Source organism: Arvicola amphibius, chromosome 5 (genome assembly GCF_903992535.2).
Source record: "Arvicola amphibius chromosome 5, mArvAmp1.2, whole genome shotgun sequence".
Classification (NCBI taxonomy): Eukaryota; Metazoa; Chordata; class Mammalia; order Rodentia; family Cricetidae; genus Arvicola; species Arvicola amphibius.
In genome coordinates this window covers 115,361,604-115,385,212 of record NC_052051.1, presented here as the reverse complement: position 1 = coordinate 115,385,212, position 23,609 = coordinate 115,361,604, and the positions used below count along the sequence as shown (strand labels likewise).

General features: G+C 40.6%; 1 protein-coding gene across 1 annotated transcript in view; it reads right to left on the bottom strand.

The window, feature by feature from the left end:
* The window catches only part of Ndfip1 (Nedd4 family interacting protein 1), a 50,618-nt gene that overhangs the window by 12,800 nt on the left and 14,209 nt on the right, over positions 1 to 23,609 (bottom strand). Inside the window, exons 2-6 of the mRNA XM_038330816.1 lie at positions 17,472 to 17,559; positions 11,655 to 11,785; positions 9,011 to 9,098; positions 7,897 to 8,021; positions 309 to 375 (exon numbers count right to left, since the gene is read on the bottom strand). Coding sequence (XP_038186744.1) covers positions 309 to 375; positions 7,897 to 8,021; positions 9,011 to 9,098; positions 11,655 to 11,785; positions 17,472 to 17,559 — 499 coding nt within the window. The remainder of the gene's footprint in view (positions 1 to 308; positions 376 to 7,896; positions 8,022 to 9,010; positions 9,099 to 11,654; positions 11,786 to 17,471; positions 17,560 to 23,609) is intronic.

Below are 23,609 nucleotides of genomic sequence, written 5' to 3'. Positions count from 1 at the left end.
TCAACTTAGGGCTGAGTCTGCAAACCCTCTGCGGAAATAACTCAAAAGCAGAAAAAAAAACCCACACTCTACTGTCATTAGTATGCCCCACGGATCACACATAAATGGACTAGAAAAGCACTTCACAGACTCTATTTTAACATGCATGTATTAGGAAACTAGCTAATCTTTAATGAAAAAATATAAAAATTATGTTTTAAATTGATGGTAAATATAATACAGTGAGAGGAGGTTTTATTAAAGTAATCTTAGCTAAGACATTTTAAATTAGATAATTTTTTTTACTTTAAAAAGTTAAAAGCACTTACCTAAAACCAAGAACACCCACCAGAGCCAGTACTGGCCATCAAAGTATCCAGGGAAATAGGTGGAAAACTGGAAGAAGAAGCAGAAGAAAAAGGCAGAGACTTTATTGCAGCCTAACAGAACAATTTCACTTACTAATTTAGGAGCACACAAAACACAACTGTCACTTAGACCACATATACATACTTTTTACAATTAATTAATTAAACATGTATGTTTTGCCTGTACTGTTGTATGTGTACTACATGCATCAAGCTTGGCGCCTGAAGAATTTGGAAGAGAGCATCAGATCCTCTAGAACTGGTGTTAGGAATGGTTGTGAGACACCATGGGGTGCTGAGAACCAAACCCAAGTTCCCTACAAGTGCAACAAGTGCTCTTAACCACTGAACAATCTACTAGTACCATAATAATTTTAAAAAATATGGTCTATTTATTTCTAATCTGAAATCATTTACAAGAAATGCAAATCAACTTCTAGTGGAAAAAAAACTGTAAAGTTCTGTTTTCTTCCGGATTCCTTATTTTCTAAGTGTGTGTGTGCGCACACACACGCGCACACACACACACAAAATGGGTTTTGAGGGTGTTGAGGACTGTTTGGTATACAGCTCAGGCTGGATTTAGTAACGCTTCTTCTCCTTCAGCCTTCCAAGGGCTAGGATAACACGCTTGTGCCACCATACTTAACTCTTCATTTTGTTAGAAAATTTTAAAATCTCTGGCATGGTGGTGCATGCCTGTAACCCTGGCAATACTCCACAAATACCTATCTAAGTATGTTTCTAGTTTCATTGTATATACTTAGCATTAGACGTGATTATTTGGTTGGCATCACTGTCTCCTTGCCAATGAAGTCCAATTTGTTGAATTCTGAACTTTGTATCCTGGTAATCCTATACCTTTGCCAGGAATTGGGACAAGGCATTCTTTTGGCAAGTTAGAACTGAAGGTCTCTTAAAAGAGAAAAAGAATACAGATGGTCTCTAACAAAAGTGATTAACTTTATGACAGAACAAGAGCAATATGCACTCAATAAAACCATCTTTTACATTTGAGTCTTTCCTCAGCTTTGTGACAGGCAGGATGAAACAAAGTCCCTCAGGATGCTGAGTGGCAGTAGTCAGCCACAGGTCTCTATCAGCTTTAAGATCATGGGGTGAACCAGAATGTGCCATTGGCAGGGTAAATGTATTAAATGTATGTGAAGTTCATGCTCTCTTGTGAAGTACTGCTGTGTTTTAGTGTGATACAGAACCACCAGTCTTTAACCCCGAGGGGAGCAAGAACTACAGTACAGCTGAAATTCAGCTCTCCCTGCTAGTGATTTGATCTAATGAACATCTCTGGCAGGACCTGTTTTCGTAAGGAATGAAAACTTTCCCTATTTTTTTCTGACTTGCTAAGCCATTCTGACCTTGGTTTTCATTTAGATTCCAAAGATAACTAATAATGTAAACTTAGTCTATTCTCTTGGATGCCCTGGTGTCCAAAGTCTGACAATAAAAGTGTGGTATTCGCTCTTTGTCCATGAGAGATAGCGTTCAAGACCCTCAGGAATGCTTTAAATGGCAGACAGCTCCCAAGCCTATGCATATACAGTCTTTCCATATATGTGGATCTTTGATAAAGTTTGATTATGAATTGAGCACAATAAAAGATTGATAAGTGCCACTAAACTAACAATATACTGTGATAAGTTATACAAACATGGCTCTTTAAAAAAATCTTGCCGCTATAAAGATCTTAGAAACCTCAGTATGGACATTTTTTCTTTCATTACCGTGTGAAAACTTTCACCTTTCATTAAAAGCACGTGGCTTCTCTTTGGCATATCCAAACTGCCAGCATTGCTACGACTGCAATTTCGGACTTTTAAAATAAAGATTATCAACCACAAGCACTGTGATACCAATATGGTTCCCAAACATGGCAAGTTTTGAACAGAATTTCAGAATTTATTATTTTGTATAGCATGTCAATTAAAACTTATGACTTGGATCAGGCATAGTAGTGCATGCCTTTGATCCCAGCACTTAGAAGGTAGAGGCAGGTGAATCTGTGAATTCTAAAAGCCAGTCTGGTTTACATAGCAAGTACCAGTCCAGCCAGGGCTAAACAATGTAACACTGTCTCAAAACAAACAATGAAACAAACAAACAAAAACCTTATCAACTGTTTCTAAATAATTCAGATTTTGACCAGAGGTAACTCAGCTAAGAAGCAGAGACACCGGAGGCTCCAGTGCATACATACTTTATATTCCGTGTGTGTTTATATGTAAAAAGCATGCGTGTTTGCGCACGTGTGCGTGCATGCCTTGTATTATATGTGGAAGTCGGAGAACCTCAGATGCTGGTCCTGGCTTTCCACCTTGTTAAAAGCAGGGTCTCCCCATGCTACATACAGATGCTGGCTGGCTGCTCCCTTCCAGGGATTCTTGTTTTTGCCTGTCATCTCCCACAGGAGCGCTAGTAATACTACTGAATCTGGGTTTTCCTTAAGCTTTAGGAACCCAAAATCAGGACGTCAAGCTTTTGCAGCAAATACTTTCCCCCACTGAGTCATCTCCCCAGCTCCTAATATTTTATTTCTTAATAAAACAAGTTAAAATTTAAAAAAGAAATGTCAACTTCTCTTGGACTTGGTCTTAAAGTCCATTGGTTTTTACTCTTTGTTTTTCTGAAAGTCCATGTTTTTGGATGAATATAAATGAACTATACAGGGAGAAAACCCACAATTACCTAAATTTCAAAGGATTTTAGATTTCTAAAATAGTCAATGAGTCCTTTGACTTGCTCTGAAAAACTGCATTGGCCAACTAACATTGATTAGCTATGTATGTTGTGTGTGGTGTGTATGCATGGTACAAATATGCACCAGTGTGCATGGACACACAGAAGCCAGAGAGTGTCTTCAGGTATCTTCCTCTATCACTAAGACAAGGTCTCACTAAATCAGAAGCTTGCCTTTTTTACTGGACTGGCTGGGCAGTGAGCTCTGGGCAGTGAGATCTGCCTATGTCCACTCTCCAATGCTTGGGAGTCATAGACATGTGCAGCTACGCCCACCTTTTTATATGTGGGTGGGGACTCAAAAGCAAGTGTTCATACCCACTGAACATTTTCCCCAGCCACAGTTTACCAGTTTATAATTACCTGGTTTCCTCTGCCAGGTCAACAATAGCAACCTGAAGACAAAATATACTTGTTTTGCTTGCTTGCTGTTTGTAGACAGGATCTCCCTGTATGGTCCTAGCAGGCTTGGAACTCACTATGTAACCAGGTTGGCCTTGAACTCATAGAGATCCATCCATCTCTGCTGGGATTAAAGATGTGTGCCCATGTGTGGCAGCAAGTATACTTAAAAAAAAAAAAAGTATTGAATCAGGGAGCTGGAGAGATGGCTCAGAGGGCAAGAGCATTGGCTGCTCTTCCAGTGGTCCCTAGTTCAATTCCCAGCAACCACATGGTGGCTCACAACCATCTGTAATGTAATGAAACCTGGTGCCTTCCTTGCCAACAGTACATTGTATGCTTAATAAATAAATCTTTAAAAAAAAAAAGTATTGAACCCATTGGTGAATCTTTTTGTTGTTGTTTTTTGTTTTTTTCCAAGACAGGGTTTCTTTTCTTTGTAGTTTTGGAGCGTGTCCTAGAAACTAGCTCTTTTATACCAGGCTGGCCTTGAACTCACAGAGATCCGCCTGCCTCTGATGGAGAACTCTTATTGGTTAATAAAGAAACTGCCTTGGCTTTTTGATAGGGCAGGATTTAGATAGGTGGAGTAGACAGAACAGAATGCTGGGAAGAAGGGAAGTTAGTCAGTCGCCATGATGCTCCAACCTGAGACAGACGCCATGGAGCCAGCCACCAGGTCAGACATGTTAAATCTTTCCCAGTAAGCCACCACCACGTGGTGCTACACAGATTATTAGAAATGGGTTAATCAAGATGTGAAAATTAGCCAATAAGAGGCTGAAATTATGGGCCAGGCAGTGTTTAAATGAATACAGTTTCCGTGTAATTATTTTGGGTAAAGCTAGCCGGGTGTCAGATCGCAACCCGCCGCTCCCATCACAACAGAGTGGCACCCAATGTGGTAACTAAATCCACTTAAAAACCTGAGAGAGCTTAAAAAGAAAAGAGAGAGAGAGTTTAACACAGCTTTTTGCTGTTTGCTAGGGCATGCTGTAGAGAGATTTCCTGATTTAGCAATGGGGGGGGGGGGCGTCCCAGCCATTTTAATACGTGGCTTCCTGGGCCCTGCCGCCAGTGCAAACTCCAGCTATTGAGCATTTCTGGGCCCACTAGGGGTCGGGAACAAAGTAGCTGAGACCATGCATGTGGCTCAGCTCTTCCTGCCTGAGTAGGCCGCGGGATCAGGTCTGCTAAAAAGTGGCGGTTTTGAGATACCAGTTTCTGGGCCGTGCTGCCATTGCGATCTCTGTCTGGCTTTTGTGGGGAGACAGAGCTTTTGAATGGAGCATTTGGAGTAAAGTGCTAGACTCGCTGTGTGCCTAAAAGGGGGACATTGTGTGCTGCGGCTCAGAGACACGAGTGGTCCCGCCATGTTGGACTGGGCGGAGCAAACCTGCAGTACCTGTTTTGACCTAGGAATGTGACAGCTTAGATTCTTAAGTGCTTAGTGATTTAAAACTGCAAAACAAAAATGCTCCTGGATAGTAAAAAAATTACAGATTCACAATAAGAAAGATTCAGACATAGAAGACCTTTAAATAGGTCACAATGTTGGATGAGTGTACGTAGGCTTGGGAAAGAAAACAATATATAGAGAGAATAAAGTTAATGCCTTAAAAAAAAAGGCCAAAGTCTTTAAAGAGACAGAGTACAAATAGTTATAGATTAAAAGAAATAAAGAAAAACAAGCCACGTAAAAATGGAAAATTCACAGAGGGTCTGGATTCTATGTGTGTTTTCTTTAAATTTTTTGACTGTAAAGGAGCTAAGTACAGAGAGACCTTTCATTACATGGGCTGCCAGGCTAGACCAGAATGGATATCATAAGGGTATGACTTCAGAATTTGGATCTAAGAACATGATGCTTTGGAAAAGAGGGTCTTCTTTTGTTCTCAAAGAGGATGAGACCCCGTGGATTGCTTCTATTCCAAAATGGTATGATAGACCACGCCCTCCTGAAAGGTTGCTGTGAACACCCTCAAAAAATTACTTCACTCAACTGACAACTGAGATGAATCTAGCACACAGGCTATTTTTATTTTTTTATTTTTATTTTATTTTTTTTTTTTGAGACAGGGTTTCTCTGCAGCTTTAGAGCCTGTCCTGGAGCTAGCTCTTGTAGACCAGGCTGGTCTCGAACTCACAGAGATCCACCTGCCTCTGCCTCCCAAGTGCTGGGATTAAAGGCATGCGCCACCACCGCCTGGCTTAGCACACAGGTTATATACCATGAAAGATCTGATTAACAGTGCCCCCATTCAGGAGGAAGCAGTTTGGAGAGAAATAACTGCGCCCATATTCCCAAATATTGTTTATAAATGTTCTTTTACATTTAAAGGGGGATATGATATAGATATGAATAATTTGCATTGGTATGGATCTTAAGGTCAATTTTGTTATATGTATATGTATTCTGCTCTTGATTAAGGTATTTTGATTGTGTAGTTCATTTCAAAAACTGTTATGTATAATTAGGAAATATAGGTTGTTACTGGATAGTCATTGATAATAGTGAAGCTTGTAGTTATGTTAGTTAGATTTTCTAGATATATAGATATATATTTCAGTTAGATAGGCATTCTTCATATCTTTCAAAGGCTACAGAATATGGATGGCATTTTAAATGTTTTAATAACTTAGGGCTTTTCATGATAATGAGACACGTCTGCTCCTGGCAGCACCAATCTACTTCAAGAGGAAGATGGGCATCCAAGAGGCTCCTTATGGAGTTTGATAGCCATTTGGGCAAGAAACTGCTCTTGCCTGGACTGTTGCATAAACTGAACACAGAGAACCCGCAGAGAGAGAACCGCTGAACTTGCCTAAAGGTGTGATGGTCTTTTGGGGTTCTTGATTCATGAAAGAGTCTGCAAGACATTCTGCAGGAAACAGCAGAAAGTAACTGAACTGTCTTTGAAATTTCCTGCTTCATGGAAATGTCTGCTGGATACTATGGGCCTAAAGGCTGAAGATGGACGCCCCAATGGTACAGAAGAACTTTGGGTGACTGTCCAGGTGGCGAGATTTCTCTCTGTCATTTCTAGAGTTTTGGAAGTTGCTTATTTCTTGTTTGCTTGGGTAATATTATATCCTTCTGGAGTCTTTGATGGAGTTGAAGAATGGATAGTTATAGTTTTACTTAGTTATGATAAAATAGATCTAAATATTGTAACTGTAATTCTTGCTTGATAACTGTTTTGTTATATGTAATTTTACTATGTTAAAGTTAAAGCCTTTCTTTTTTGTTTAAACAGAAAAAGGGGAAATGATGGAGGTGGGTCATCTGTCTATATGTTACTTTCATTGGTTAATAAAGAAACTGCCTTGGCCCTTTAATAGGACAGAAAATTAGGTAGGAGGAGTAGACAGAACAGAATTGTGGGAGAAAGAAAGCAGAGTCAGTCAGACGCTTCAGGCAGTCGCCATAGCTCTCCTCTCCTAGATGGACACAGGCTAAGATCCTTCCTGGTAAGCCCACCTTGTGGTGCTACACAGATTACTAAATATAGGTTAAAGCAAGATGTGAAAATTAGCCAATAAGAGGCTGAAACTAATGGGCTAGGCAGTGTTTAAATGAATACAGTTTCTGTGTAACTATTTCGGGTAAAGCTAGCCGGGTGGCAGAATGCAACCCGCCGCTCCCATCACAACATGCCTCTGCCTCCTAAGTGCTGGGATTAAAGGTGTGCACCACCACCACCCAGCCTGACTGATGAATCTTGTTCAGCATCTAGGTTTTTGAAGTATAACATGTACAGCAGCTCCATCGAGATCATCAGGTACATCATCAAGGAGTATTCAGGGAACACTGGAGAAAGCCGAGCCTTGAGTTCCAAGACTGAGCATAAGCACATCCAGGATTACTGAAGAATTTCTAGAACCCTAGGTCAAGCATCTTGTGTACCTTGGCTCCCCTCTCTGAAACCATTTTGTACAGTTTTGTGGCTTTGAACAAATTAAAGTTACTTTTTAAAAGCGTCTATATGTCCTAGAACTTAAACTATTTTATTTTAGGCAGTATCAACTGGGAACTCCCATATAACCAAAGACATTGCTATAACTGTATCAAAGAAATTCCCTAATGGAGCAGTAGATGCTTCTACATAACCAGTCCTAGAAGGAAAAACTAGGGAAAGATGGACAATGTCATGAAATTAAAACTTCACAAGAATTAACATGAAGAATGCCCATCCCTCTATCACAGAAACTCCAGGTGTCCACACACATTAGCACTTCATACATATCAAAACAACCTGTAAAACAGATCATCTCCTAGATGTGAACACGAAACAAGAAGATAGGAATTATATGCAACTGATTTTAGCTCACTTTACCGTCATTCTAATTACTGCCTCTTGACACAATCTATGTTCTCTGCTATGCAACTTACCCTGACAATAAGGATCCACTTAATTAGAGAAAGACCAAATCCTGAGATGGCCCCATATCTTCCCGCAGCTGAGGTGGTCAGGCAAAAAGACAAGAAAAACCCAATCCAGTTGAACAGGAATGCCACTGTAAGAGTGGAGGGAAAAGATACGTTAGCCAAGGGACAGAAGTGTTCTCTGCAGCAGCCCCTACTTATGTGGCATTCCCTAGGATATAAAAAGATAGCCTGCTCTTGACAAACCATCTCCACCTCCCCTTGATCTCCCTCAAAAGCAAGGGAAGACTTTATGAATCTCATGCTGCATGCTCTGTGTGCTGCTGGTCAGTGCTTACCAACCTGCTCCTGTCTTTGTTGCCATATAGGTTAGTGAGTAAATGAAACACTTCGGATAGCAACCTGGCGCCTCCACATAAGTGAATCAAGTTACTCATCCTTCTGCTGTGTCTTCTGACAGCTCAGAGCATCACTACTTTTGCACTATGGTTTTTTTTATTTTTCACAGAGTAAATAAAAAAGGGGCTCACATGTAAGTGAGGTGCATCAAAATGTTAAGAAGGGGAACATCTGCTGGAGAGATGGCTCAGAGGTTAAGAACAATGGCTGCTCTTCCAGAGGTCCTGAGTTCAACTCCCAGCAACCACATGGTGGCTCACAACCATTTGAAATGAGATCTGGGGCCCTATTCTGGAATGCAGTCAGAACAGTTATAAATAATAGCTGGGTAGTAGTGGCGCACGCCTTTAATTCTAGTCCTCAGAGGCAGGCGGATCTCTGTGAGTTCAAGTCCAGCCTGTTTTAGGACTGGCTCCATGGCTACTGAGAAACCCTGTCTTGACAAACAAAAAAAGAAAGAAAGAAAAGGGAGGGAGGGAGGGAGGAAGAAAAAGGGGGGCAGAGTCAGATTGACTTTGATCTATCAGAAAATTAGAAGTTTACAGAAAAAAAATCCAGCAATGCTGTTGCATTCCTACTCTGCCATCTGGATATGAGCAGCAGCAATAACAATGGGCCCTGTAAGCCTGGAAGATGAGATTTGGCATGAGTTAACACTGTGGCATCCATAATTGCCTTAACACTTGGGTTTATAGGAAATGACTGCTGCATGTATACTTACTGAAAAAAGTTAACATAAAAATCCCATCATTTCCTATCCTCAGCTGGTCAGCATCATCAAAATCATCCCGACCCACAAAATCTTCATCCTAAATGAAGGAAAAAGAGTAAGACAGAGTTATGATGAATTATTTCTAGACAAAGGAATGACATCAGGAAAAATACAAGGAGCGAATACGAGTATCTAGGAGTACATTTATTACTGGGGTTCAATTCAGAACTAGAAGCTATTAAGGTTCAGCACCTTAGTATCTCCAGAGCTTTCTAAACTACTTTCTCATTTTATAGTCCAAGTTATTAGTTATTATTTGGTCTAGGACCTCACGAATGCTAAGCACGAATTCTACTATTAAGGTACATTTCTAGCCCCATACCAAATTCTTTCAAGAAAATCCCTCAGCTGGGCATGGTAGCACACAACTTTAACCTCAGCACTCAGGATGCGGAGGCAGGTAGATCTCTGTAACTCCCAAGACAGCCTGGTCTACATAGCAAGTTCTAGTCCACCAAGAAATACACAGTGAGACACTATCTCAAAAAAAAAAAAAAATATCTATCTATCTATCTATCTATCTATCTATCTATCTATCTATCTATATCTACACATTTGACTTAAATTCTAGCGTACCAACTACCCAGGGTCTGTTAGTGGACTATAATATCAGGAATCTAGAGCCCACTGAAGAGGGCAGCTCCAGTGCTTCCTGAGGCTGACCCATGAAGAGCACACAGCTGTCCACAGCTTGGCAACATAAACACTTGTTTGTACTGGAATTCAGATCTGATTGCTCACCTCCTACTGACAGATAGGACCTGTCCATCCTAATCTGAAAGCACAATTATTACAGTCTAGATGATCTTGGTCAACACCAAGCTATGTGGCCTACCTTTTCAAACGATGCAGACTATGTATTGAGTGATTTAGAAGAAACAGACTATGCCAATAGATGGTGGTACACTCCTTTAACCCCAGCACTCAGGAGGCAGAGGTAGGCAGATCTCTTTGAGTTCTTGATGTCTACAGCTCTTGTGCAGTATAGATACAAGTATTTGGGAGCCCTTTACCTAAGCTGGATAGTAAGCTCTATGTACTTATGCAAACAAATCTCCTTGCCCACTGCAAAATATACTGTACCCTGTATTAAAAAGTACCTCTATATATCTACCTTTAAGAAATATCGGCCGGGCGGTAGTGGCGCACGCCTTTAATCCCAGCACTCGGGAGGCAGAGGCAGGCGGATCTCTGAGTTCGAGGCCAGCCTGGTCTACAAGAGCTAGTTCCAGGACAGGCTCTAGAAACTACAGGGAAACCCTGTCTCAAAAAACCAAAAAAAAAAAAAAAAAGAAAAGAAAAGAAAAGAAATATCTAAGCTATGGACACCTGTCTAAAGAATTTTAAGTGTTCTGTAATTAATCAGAGCTACGTGTAATTTCTACACAGTTTCTTCACAGATTTCAACAGGTCTGCAGAGCACAGTACATGTACAGAGTATATGAAATACACAAAGGAGCCCCACCTCTCACTGGAGCACTAGGCGGCACTTAAGCACTACTTTTTTCTTTTTAAAATTTACTTATGTATATATTTTGAGGTATGCATATGTCTGCATTATGCCTGCATGCCAGAAGAGGGCATCGAAGATGGTTGTAAGCTTCCATGGGGTTGTTGGGAATTCAACTGAGGACCTCTGGAAGAACAACCAGTGCTCTTAACTGCTGGATGCATCTATCCAGCCCCTAATTGAGCACTATTACAAGTGCTAGACCAGAGGGGAGCACTTCTGGTGGCCTGGCAGAGTCATTGCTGTGGCTGGCATAAAAGGTGAGATGCATAACCAAAAACCTTCCTTTTCGTGAAAGGTCTACTGTAATTGGTGCAAACATACCCCTTCACTGACTAAGTAGATTGCTTGAGACTGCTTGGTAAGTTGGCTAAGAGACAAACTTTCTTTGTTGCTTCCTCAGTGCTGCAATGTTAGACCCAATAAAGGATTGCCTAAGTCTTTCTTTTTTTGCTTTTGTTTTTCAAGACAGGGCTTCTTTGTGTAGACCTGGCTATCCTGAAACTCACTTTGTAGATCAGGCTAGCCTCAAACTCAAAGATCTGCCTGTTTCTGCCTCCTAAGAAGCAGATGGATCTCTGTGAGTTCAAAGCCACCTTGGGCTATAGAAGACTGAACCTGTCTAAAAGAGAAACAGAGCCCATACAGAGGTAATCCCAGCACTTGGGATCACATGCCTTTACTGTAGTACCCTGCACTACAGAGGTGGCAACAGGAGCTATATGGCTGGGTGGGGAAGAGACAGGAATCAGTGGAGTGTGGAGTCTGAGGTTGACGGAGAGCACTACAGGATCACCCTTTTGGTCTGAAGATTTGGTAATGATAAAAGGTCTCTCTAGTGGTTGGCAGTTTTGTTTTTCTAATCTTCAGGTTGAACCCCAATATCTATCTCTGGTTTTTTATTATTCATGCTATACTGCTTGGTGCATCATTTTCAGAAGATGCTTACTATTCCAAAAGAAAATGTATATGCTTAAAATTAGCTGTGACCATGACAATTCTAGTAACTCAATAATGGATAATGAAAATAACTCCAACTAAGCAGCCCCCAAACAACACAGATCAAACAAACAAACTGCTTACTCTTCCAGGAACCAAAGGGATTGTGGCTTCAGTCTTGGTTCTCTCAGCCTCATCATAACTGGGCAGTGTTGTAGCCACGTTATAAGAAGGGGGCTTTGGAAACCCAGATTCATCTTTGTAATCAAAATACGCTGCAGAAAAAAAGGAAGTAGTAAAATCCATCTGAAGCAAAAGACATTCATAAATAAATGTGACACTCGGAACAATTTTTAAGTATGTATTTAAAAACAAGATTGTCCATACCTTTATTCCCAGCACTCAGGAGGCAAAAGTGGGTGGATCTCTGTGAGTTCAAGGACAGCCTGTTATACACAGCAAGTTCCAATTCAGCCAAGGCTACACTGTGAGACCTTGCCTCATACATACATACATACATACAAACATACATACATACAAACACACATACTTAAAAATAAATAAGTAAATTAAAAACTCACGTGCTATACTTATTTCCAACTGTTTTGGAGCACTTTGAATCTAACACGCATTTATTCTGTGGTACTGGGGATCAAATCCAGGGGCTTGTAGGCAAGTATTCCACCATCGAGCTGCCCTCTCCAACCCTCTTTTTACCTTTTATTTGCCCAGGCTACCCTTGAACTTACAATCTGCCTGTCCCAGACTCTTAAGTGATCACTAGACCTGGTGATTTAAATAGTCATGGAAAACACTTAGGCTAACACCTTACACAAGCCAGGTATGGTGGTGTGAACCTGTAATCTCAGATTCTTGGGCGATGGATGTTACAGGGTCACAGCTTGAGTTCCGCCTAGGAAACACAGCCAGATCTCCTGTCAATGGTTAAAAAGTCTTCACACATGCACTAAGATCTACACTGTAGTTTCCTCTCAGTAAAAAAAGCAAAAATCAAACTTGAAAAAATGGAAAGGGCTTAATATTCATGTGTTCCTGTTTTTACTAGGTAACTAATTGGGTCATAAAATAATTCTATGAACTCTTCCATCTCCTTTTATGAACATTGTACTTCATACTCACTGACTTCTGTTACAAAATATGCAGCACAACAGAAAAGACGTATTTACAAGATTAAACTTTTTGTTGTTGTTTTTGTTTTTTGAAGTAGGGTTTCCTAGCTGTCCTGGAACTAGCTCTTGTAGACCAGGCTGCCCTCAAACTCACAGAGATATCCACCTACCTTTGCTTCCCAAGTGCTGGGATTAAAGGCATACACCACCACCGCCCGGCTTCTAAACATCTTTCAAGTTTCAAAAGAAAAAAAATTCTGTTTGTCTTTCTTTTACTCTCTAGTTATAAATTAGCTTCTCCATAAAATTTGTTGTTGTTGTGTAGCCTCAGCTGGCCTGGAACTGCCACTGCTCTGCATTGACCTCCAGGGTATTGATATTAGAAGTATGAACTACTACACCAGCTAACTTCAACATTCTTATTGTAATAATTATTGAAAATGTCAATCATCAATGCCCCTCATTAACAAAAAAGGAATAACAATCTCCCTCTCCTCCTCCTCGTCTGTAATAGGATCTAGTAATATAAAACTCAACCTGGGTGACTAGAGAGATGGCTCAGTGGTTAAAAGCACTGACTGTCCCTTCCAGAGGTCCTGAGTTCGACTCCCAATGATGACATGGCAGCTCACAACCATCTGTAATGGGATCTAGTGCCCTCTTCCATCATGCAGGCATACAAGCAAGTAGAGCACTTCTACACAGAAAATATATGAACCAGTATGTATTCAAACGCTCCAGTCTCAACCTTCCAAGGTATGAGCCATCGTGCCCAGTATTCAGGTGTTGGGTGTGGTGGTACATGCTTATAATTCTAACTTTCCAGGTAGACGCAGGAAAACCAGGAGTTCAAGGTCAGTCTCCCTATACATAGTATTTGAGGACAACATGGTCCATGGAGATCTTTTCTCAAAACAAAAGAACAAAAATTTAATATCCATTTGGAAAAAAAGGGAAAACTTCCTTAATTTGGTCACAAATGTCTAGAAAATACTCACTAGTGTGACCTGGGCTCTAATACCTCAGTGGCAGAGCACCTGCCTTATGTCTCCAGTACTACAAATAAACACCCAAGAAAACATTACAATCATTGGTAAATTATTAAAAGCTTTCTTCCTCAAGGTTATAGAACAAAAGGCTGGAGACAGGACAGCAATGGTAAGTGCTTGCTGCCTCTCCAGAGGCCCAGTTAGTTCCCAGAACCTCCTGTAACTCCAGTTCCAGGGGATCCCATGCCCTCTCTGGCTTCTGCTGGCACCCACACAAACACGGCATACATACAAAACACATGGATATATAAACTAAAAAAAGTTTAAAAAAAAACTTTAAAAAAATATGTATTAGAGAATAAGACAAAAATGTCTACTATCACCACCTCTAACCAAATCTCTCTTAGAAATCTTAGTCAGTACAACAGGGTAAGAATATGTTTTAAAAAAAAAAAAAAAGAGCCAGAAAGCAAGGTATAATTGGTAATCAGCAATCAAAGATGGCATTACATACATAGAAAACCCAAAATAATCCAAAGGCTAGTCAAATGCATAAACAGCATATATAGTTAATTTGAGCCATTATCTGTACCTGCATATATCAACAACAAACAAAATCTCAATAAACAGGGGGATGGGGGTGGGTGTTTGACCATGTTCCTAAGTTGGAAGGCATTACACAGATACTAACTTTTTGTGTGTGTATGTGTATCTATGGTATATACATATATGTTTATGGTGAACACATATGTGAGTATGCACACACATGGGGAAGCAAGAAGGCAGTCAGCATTGCCTATCACCTATCACTTTCAACCTCTCCCGCCCCTCAGTGTTTCAAGACAGGGTTTCACTCTGTAGCCCTGGCTGTCCTGGAAATCGCTCTGGAGACCAGGCTGACCTCGAACTCAGAGACCCACTTGTCTCTGCCTCCCAAATGCTGGGATTAAAGGCATGCACTACCACTGCCTGCTACTTTCAACCTTCCCCCCCTTCTTTGTGCGTGGGCTTGTGTAGGAGAGGGCGTGTGGGTGTATGGTGTATACTTGCATATATGTTCATGTGTGCGAATGTGAGGTTGACAATAGATACCTTCCTCTGTCACTGTCTATTTTTGAAACAAAGTCTCTCACTGAACTTGGGAGTTCACCAACTGGCCAGACCGGCTGGCCAGAGAGCTCCAGAAACCCACCTATCTCTTCCCACTAGCATCGTGGATACAGATATACATGAGATTCTATCTCAAACTGTTTTCTGCCTGCCTGCCCCTCCCCACAACTCCACAAACCTCAACTGATAGACATGATCCTACTATCTAATGTAATTTATCTACCAGACATTATTTCCAGTTATAATCCTTATGCCAAAAGAATTTTTAGAAATAATATAGAATGTAGCTGAATAAGGCAGAAGTATTTGAGAAAATATATCTAAAATGGTTTAAAGTTGGAGGCAGAAGGGTCAGGAGTTCAAGGCCAGCCTCAGCTACACAGAGTTGCTTGTATGGGCTAAGAGACCCTTATTTCAACCAACAAAACAAAACCAACCCCCCCAAAAAACAAAAAAAATTTACAACTACAGAAGGTAGATATCCAAATATTAGTCAGAAAGGGATGATTCTGGGTAGTAAATCGTAAAGTAAAGGACATTTTATCGTGAATGAAACAATGAATGCGAACTCTTATTAATGAATTGGGTACATTTAAGAGAAGACCAGTATTTATGATCATGGGTTGAGTATGATCGCACACACCTGTAATCCCAGCACTGGGGAGCAAGAGGACTGACTGCATAGTATCAAAGTCATAAAAAGTGATTTCTTTTCCAAGTTTTGGTGTTCTACTCCTTAAAAAAACAGTAATTACTACAGGACAGGGGAACAAACCCAGGGCCTCGCATATGACAGGAAAGCTCTCTACAACTGAGCTATACTTCTATCTCTTGGTGTCCTAGTCTTAGGCTAATTCCCTGAGATAACTTAAGAGTTCTTCCAAAGTCTAAAATTTAGCAGAGTATGATTCAGGAGCTCAAAAAAAAAAAAAAAAAATCAAAATCATAACTACTACTATAAGGAAATAGAAGTGGAGGAAGACCAACTCCAGAACTCAAAACTAAAGCCAGACTAAAGGTGAAACACTTGACCTATGTTCCACACAATAAACGGTGGCTTCAGAGCCCCAGAATAACAAAGGAATCAATCTCATATCAATTGTCAACAGCTTCCCAAAGTGTCAAAATAAAAGGATGCTAAGTCTGTCAAGCTTTTACAAGGAAGAATGTTTTCAATTTTCCTATGATGAAACAGAGACTGGGGTTCAGCAATAGCACACGGCTTTCTATTTACCACTCTGTCATAATCCTGTTTTACAGATATGGACGTAGTTCTATCAAACTGGTGAACTGGGGCTGAAGAAATGGCTCAGTGGCTAAGAGCACTTATTGCTCTTGCAGAGGACCTGTTCGATTCCCAGCACCCACATGGTAGTTCACAACCATATGTAGCTCCAATTCTAGCAATTTTATGGCCTCCATGCAAGCAAAACACTCTCATATAAAATAAAGTATGTAAATCTGAACTTTTAAGAGCTATAGAAGAAATAATTATCAGAAACTCTAGTTATCAAAAGTACTATAGACCTTGTTTTCCTACACAGGGGAAAGAAGCTTCTACAATGAAGAAATTGTGAAAACCAAGGGATCACTAAGTTCCTCAACCCTTCATTCCTTTCCTTGTGTCTTTGTTCACGTTGGGTTTTTTGAGACAAGGTCTCATGCTGTCCAGGCTGCCCTCCAACTTGCTAAGCACCTCTCTAGTGCAGAGGCTGCAGGGATATGACACCATGCCAAGCCTGTTCCTCAGTTTCCCCTTCCTTTATGAGTCACCTGGAATGAAACTGAGCTCTTTTAAAAGGCTGCAGCATGGTAAGCAGGGTTTGGGAACTTTGGCTTCAGTGGTCTCCCTTCTGCTCTGCAGAGGGTCATCTTCTCTGTGTCACTTTACAGTGTGTGTCTATTTCTTCCAACTAATAAAAGCCCTTCTTTACCAGTTGGGAAAAAAGGGGGTGCTGATCTGGTTTTTAGAATCAGATAACAATAACAGGAGTTTTCACCTTAGGCTACAAATTAAAACTCAAGCCAAAGACAATTTATAGAAAGCGATGGGAAGACAAACACCAAACAGCACCCACTGGATGGTGGGGGAGTCCTTCTGTTTGTGTGCTGCTTTTATTGGTTAATGAATAAAGAAACTGCCTTGGCCTAGTTGACAGAGCAGAACTTAGGTAGGTGGAGAAAACAGAACTGAATGCTGGGAGGAAGAAGGACAGAGTCAGAGAAGCCATGGATCCTCGGCCCGAGATGGGACACCGGTTGGAATCTCCGGTAAGCCACTGCCATGTGGCGATACAAAGATTAATGGAGAACGGTTAAACTAATATGTAAGAGTTAGTCAATAAGAAGTTAGAGCTAGGGGCTGGAGAGATGGCTCAGTGGTTAAGAGCACTGGCTGCTCTTCCAGAGGTCCTGAGTTCAATTCCCAGCAACCACATGATGGCTCACAACCATCAGTAATGAGATCTGGTGCCCTCTTCTGGTGTGCGGGCATACTTGGAGGTAGAATGTTGTATACATAATAAATATATAAATAAATCTTTAAAAAAAATCTTGAAAAAAAAAAAAAAGAAGTTAGAGCTAATGGCCAAGCAGTGTTTTAATTAATACAGTTTCTGTGTGGTTATTTTGGGTGTAAACTAGCCGGGAGGCTAAGACAAACAAGGGACCTGCTTCCTTGCAACAACTGGAGGGGTCTGTGTCTAAGTGCTAGCCCTGGCCTCAGTACCCACCTGCATTCTCTGCAGAAATGCTGCTGTATGGTGGAGGAGCATCACCTGTAGTCTGCTCAGGTTCCCCAGGCTCCTCTTCATTCTGCAGCTGAATAAAAACACCAGATATTAACACACACACACACACACACACACACACACACAAACAAATTCAAAAGATGCAAACCTAAAAACTAGAGGAGCCTATCTGGTATTGTGTTTGTTTCCAAAGCCTTCTTAAAAGTATCCTAATCCCAGGAAGTTATTTTAAGGAAATGAGACAAAAAGAAAACGTTATATAAGAATCATACACCAAGTACACATTCCTGTAGCCTCAGTCATAGACAAGCCTGGGCTACATAAAATATGAGGCCTAGATAAGAAAACAGAAAAAGCCAAATGTAGCCCAAGCTTGCCTCAGATTTGTCAAGTAGCTGACAAAGGCTTTGTACTCCTGCTCTTCCCACTCCTGCTTCCCACGTGTTGGGATTTCAGGTGTGAACCACCATGCCCAGCTATCAAAAAACAGATTAAGAAAAAAATCAAACTACAAAGAAAATTCGACAACTTGGAAACTTATAGAACCATTACATGAAGAAAAGTCTGATTTGTAATCAAACAATATGCATTGTGCAATTTGTTTGTTAAAAGATAATTATATAATGGAAGAAGATCTAGAATGACAAATATCTATAATTCAGAATGATCTTTAGGTAATGAAGTATAAAGGGTTTCTCCTTGTTTACATTTAGACTCTAATTTCAGGACTGAACATTCATTGCTTGTATAATTTCCTTAAAGTCAGAAAAGCAATCTGGTAGGACAAATATTGAAAACACACAAACCAAGTCCTACTATCTTATTTGGTGTGTGTGCAGAAATTTAACATTAAGTAAGTGAGACAGTTATGAAAAAGGTCTAACCTCTGTCAGCACTGTCTCTCAACTATCTGATTTAGTGTTTTAGGGCTGGAAATCAAACCCTGGGTTTTAAGAATCCCACAGCAGAGCTGACTCTCCAGCTCCTCCAGTTATTTAAATAGTTCACCATGAATGTGTATATGTCTACCAATTGTTGCTGCCATGGATGGCCCACCCTAGTCACTGTCATGAAACAAAGATTTCTTAATAGATTATACTTTTTAATGAGTCGGTCTACACTGGCATTAAGGGAATTTGCTGATAAGGGTCTGATCCTGTTTTCAGTATTACCACACAGGAAGTCAACTGAGGTGCTTGTAAGACACATCAGCTCCTAAGCACACTTTACAAAGAAGTCCATGGTAAGCTGAGACAGAAGAGAGCCTGGGTTTTGATAAGAAGCAGAGTCTGTATCAATCCCCAATCCTGCGCTATCCACTAATTACAATATAGATTCATCTATAAATTCAACTTGATATGGGTTCTTGGGCCATATTCTTAGCAGCACCTACCATCCAGGCACTTTCTATAGCCAGTGCAGAGTATGAAACCTAGAACAAACAATTTTACCACTGACTTTCATCTCCAGTCCTTGTTTTTTTTTTTTTTTTTTTGAGACAGGGTTTTCCTGTGTACCTTTGGGCTGGCCTGGAACCCTAATCCCCTTGTCTCAAATATTGGATTATAGGCATGTGCCACCATTTCTAACTTGGGCATATTTTTTAGCTCTAACAATCTAATCTTAAACTTAAGGCATTCCCAAAATAATTGTATTGTTAACTAAGGTAATTTATTTCCTTGGAAAAGAAAACATACAGGCAAAATAGTTCTAGGAAAGCAAATATTCCAGGGACATCATACGGTGACTTATTTGAAGAGTTCCTGGGAGCATGAGTCTCCTCACTCCAATCTTAACCTATGTGAGCCTTAAAAGGATATTCTTAGCCTCCTCACGACTAATCATCACTGTATGAGAGAAGACAGCACCGAGGGACAACAACAGCAACAAGAAAGGAGAAAAAGATTATTTGAGAATGCAGTCTTTATCTGTAGCAGCTGGTACCATTCTGTATTTCTAACCTGCTTTATAATTCTGGAGTCTGGTCAAAGCAAGCATGTTTCTTCTACACAAATTGGTTTCAGAAAGGAAGCCTGGCAGTTCTTAGAAACATAGACATTCAAAAAAATCAGAAGGTAAAATAGTCTACCATGCCAGTAGCTGTAAGATAGGTTGCCTGTCTCCTAGCAACCTAGAAATGTGAAATGTGATCACTCCCCAGCACAGTAACAGATAACAGCAGAGAAATTCCAGCCTTCTCAGAATCGCTATCTCTTTGGTGAGAAAAAAACAAACATTACCAGGTCAAGATTTTTTTTCTCCCTTAAAATTCAGTATTTTAGAACCATACATTTCCAACTAAAAAAAAGAAGAAAAAAGAAACCCCCTGAAAAAAACCATTATGACTATGGAGGTGCCACATATTGGACTGACCCCCCACTCAACTGTTCTCAGAGCCTCCTCCTACCACAGAAACCTGATTACTTCCACGCTGTTGGTGATAAGGTTAGGCTCGGAAAAGCTGCTCTAAAACAAAACACTATGAGAAGAACAAAGGGAATCACATTCCAAAGGCCACGTGTGCTTAGTAATGACTGCTGAATGACAGAGCTGTAAGCACCTGCATTCTTAAACTTTGGGGCCTCAAGTCCACTGCTCAGCAATGAAGGAAAGAAATGTACGCACCACAACTGGTGTCTCGCCTTTTAGGAAACAGTTTACTTGCTTTCCATGATGAGTTTTGCCCATTTTCTTGTTCTGTCCCCAAGAACCTTTCTGGTGCAGCCTACCCAGCCACATTGATTCCCTCCTGGTGCTCACAGAGCACGAGCATGTTACTTCTGGGTCAGCACCAGAAAGGCTCCCACTCTTCCATCAGTTGGGTCAAGTGAGCCCAGGTCCAGCTTAACTGCACAGTACAGGCCAGGCTGTAGCCGGTCCTTGAGGCAGGTCTAAGAAGGAACTTAACTCAGAGCACACACAGCAACAGTCTCTGACGCTGACTCTGGAGACTAATAAATACTACTGGAGCTAGAGTTTTCACCCCATTACATCACTTTTGTTACATTTTGAACCAATTTTATCTTTATTGTGACCAACAATAATGACATTTTAAAAAATTATGGCACTGTTTTACAAATTCAACTATAAAATTACTCATAAATGACAGAAAAGGCCAGGTGTAGTGGATCACAATCGGAATCTCAATACTTGGGAGACTGAAGCTGGAACATTAAGGAAGTAAGTTCCTGGCCAGCCTACCAAAGGAGCCATACAAAGTGTTGAGCTTAATACAGAAATACCTATGTCTCTACCAAGATGAAAATAATCCAATAATCTAAAATTTCAAGTGGCATTTTGCTTTGTCACACACTTACACTATGTCCTGATTTTCTTTTCCATATCCCCACTTGGTGCATGATCCCAATCTGCCATAATACTCCTTGGTCTTATTAACCTTTGATTTTGAAAATATGTATCTTGGGGGCTGGAGAAATGGCTTGAAGGTTAAGAGCACTAACTGCTCTTCCAGAGGGCCCAGATTCAACTCCTAGCAATCACATGGTGGCTCACAACCATCTGTTAATTATGCATGTGGTACACCAACATACATGCTGGCTAAACACACACACACACACATAAAATTTTTTTAAAAAGTTTTAAGAATATGTATATTAGGACTAGAGAGCCAGCTCAGCAGTTAAGAATGCTTGCTCTTCTTCAGAGGACCTGAGTTTGGTTTCCAGTACTCATGGTCAAATGGCTCACAACTACCCTTAACTCCAGCTTCAAGAGTTCCCATGCCCTCTTCTGGCCTCCTTGGGTACCTACACACACCTGCCAGATATACATACAGACACATAAAATAAAATGATCAAAAGCTTATAAAAATAAATCGGGAGGGGGATGTTGAGACAAGGTTTCTGTGTAATAGCCCAGTGTTCCTGAACTAGCTCTGAAGACCTGGTTGGCCTCAAACTCAGAGATCCACCTGCATCTGTCTCCCGAGTGCTAAGATTAAAGGTGTGTGTGCACCACCACCACCATCCGTCTATAAAAAATAAACCTTAAACTAGGGGGTGGTGGCACGCACCTTTAATTCCAAAACACAAGAAGCAGTGGGATTAAACTCTTGAGTTTGAGGCCAATCTAGTCTACAGAGTAAGTTCCAGGAGCCAGGGCTACAAAATATAGCACATCTAAAATAAAGGAATCACCTTCCTTTGAATCTAAGTATTGTACCTATTAGAAATAAATATATCATTAAAGAGCCAGGTGCAATGACACTCACTGGTAGTCCCAACTTGTGGGGAAACTGAGGCAAAATAATCACTTAAGTCTAGTTGACTGAGGCCAAGCTGAGGAGCATGAAATTATATTAGTATCTACTTAATTTGTTGTTGTTGGGTCCTATTTAATTTTACTTTATTTGTTTATTTTGGTTTATCGAGACAAGTTTTCTTTGTGTAGCCTTGGCTCTCCTAGAACTAGCTCTGTACACTGTCTGGTCTTGAACTTAGAGATCCACCTGCCTCTGCCTGGGATAAAATATAGAGCCAGAGAGCAAGAGCTGTGCATTTTCTACTACAACTAATGCATCTACTGTGACACTTTAGCCTCATCAGATTCTTTGCTTCTTTAAAAAAAAAAGTGTTTATACTTGTGTTTGTGCAAATGCCGTGTGTGTGTGTGTGTGTGTGTGTGTGTGTGTGTGTGTACACTCACACACAGTTGCTGGGAACTGAAGTTGGAAGATTAGCAAGTGCTCTTAAGCACCGGGCATCTATCTTTCCAGCCCCAAATTCTTTACTTGCAAGAAGAGTTCTCTGCTAACTTGCTATTAATATATTAGGTATATTTTAAGTAATTCTGACAAGGTATGAGAACCTCAACTGTAAGAAATGCAATCTCATGTAACGATGAACAAAGGAAGGCTAGAGTTTGCCCAGTGAATAAACTGCTTGCCATGCAAGCACGAGGAAGTGAGTTCAGACCCCCAGTACTGCATGCCTGCAACCCTAGCAACAAGGGGAACATAGACAGAAGGATGGCTTGGGCCTGCTGGCCAGTCAGTCTAGCCCTAACGACAAGGTCAACCTCCAAGCTCAGTGAGAACCCATCTCAAAAAATAAAGTAGAGAGCAACTGAGAAAGGCATTCTGATGTCAACCTCAGGACTCCACACATGCCTGTCTGTAAGTGCACATGCACACAGATATGCACACTCAAACCACACATACACACATGCAGGAGTTGATCAAACATTTCTCCAAAGACCAAAATGAAATGCTCAACACTCTTAAGGTCATCAGAGAAAACCATGAGATAATACTTCATACATGCTAAAAAGACAAAACAAGTTCTTTTTTTCCCCAAGTCAGAGTTTCTCTGTGTAGCTTTCAAGCCTGTCCTGGAACTAGCTCTGCAGACTGTTCTGAAGACCAGGCTGTCCTCGAACTCACAGGGAACCGCCTGCCTCTGCTTCCCAAGTGCTGGGATTAAAGGTGTGTGCCACCACTGCCCAGCCAGTAACAAGTTCTTATGCTTGGGAAAAAGAACTAGAACTCTAACAAACTACTGGTGGTAACAGAAAGTGTGTTTCTACTGGTAAATGGTAAGCCCAGAGTCAAGACATGTCCACTCAAAATTTGATGGTACAGCATTGCCAAAAATTTAACAAATGGATACAAGATCTGTGGTTTATCTATACAATGAAACACTATTCAGCAAAAAAAGAAATTGCTTGTGATATAAATAAGCTTTGAGAGCATTATACTAAGAATAAAGCCACTAAGTAAATACCATCTGTTGCATGCTTCTATTTATATTAAAATGACCAAAAGTGTGGATTCATAGAGAAAAAAAGATTAATGGTTATTGGTAACTAAGATAATGGGGGTGGAGGGAATAGTAGCTTACTGCTGCTATGTCTGAATTTCTTATAGGGTCAGGGATAGTAATAAAAAATGTTTAAAAATTAGATGGGGATAATGGTTTTACAGCCTAATGGAAAATAGTTTATTTTTAATTATACTTTAAAAGAATACACTTGGGCTGGAGAGATGGCTTGGAGGTTAAGAGCACTTGTTGCAGAGAACCTGGGTCCAACTCCTTGTAGACACATGGTGGTTCACACCATCCATAACTTCAGTTCCAAGGGCTCTGAATACTCTGCTGACCT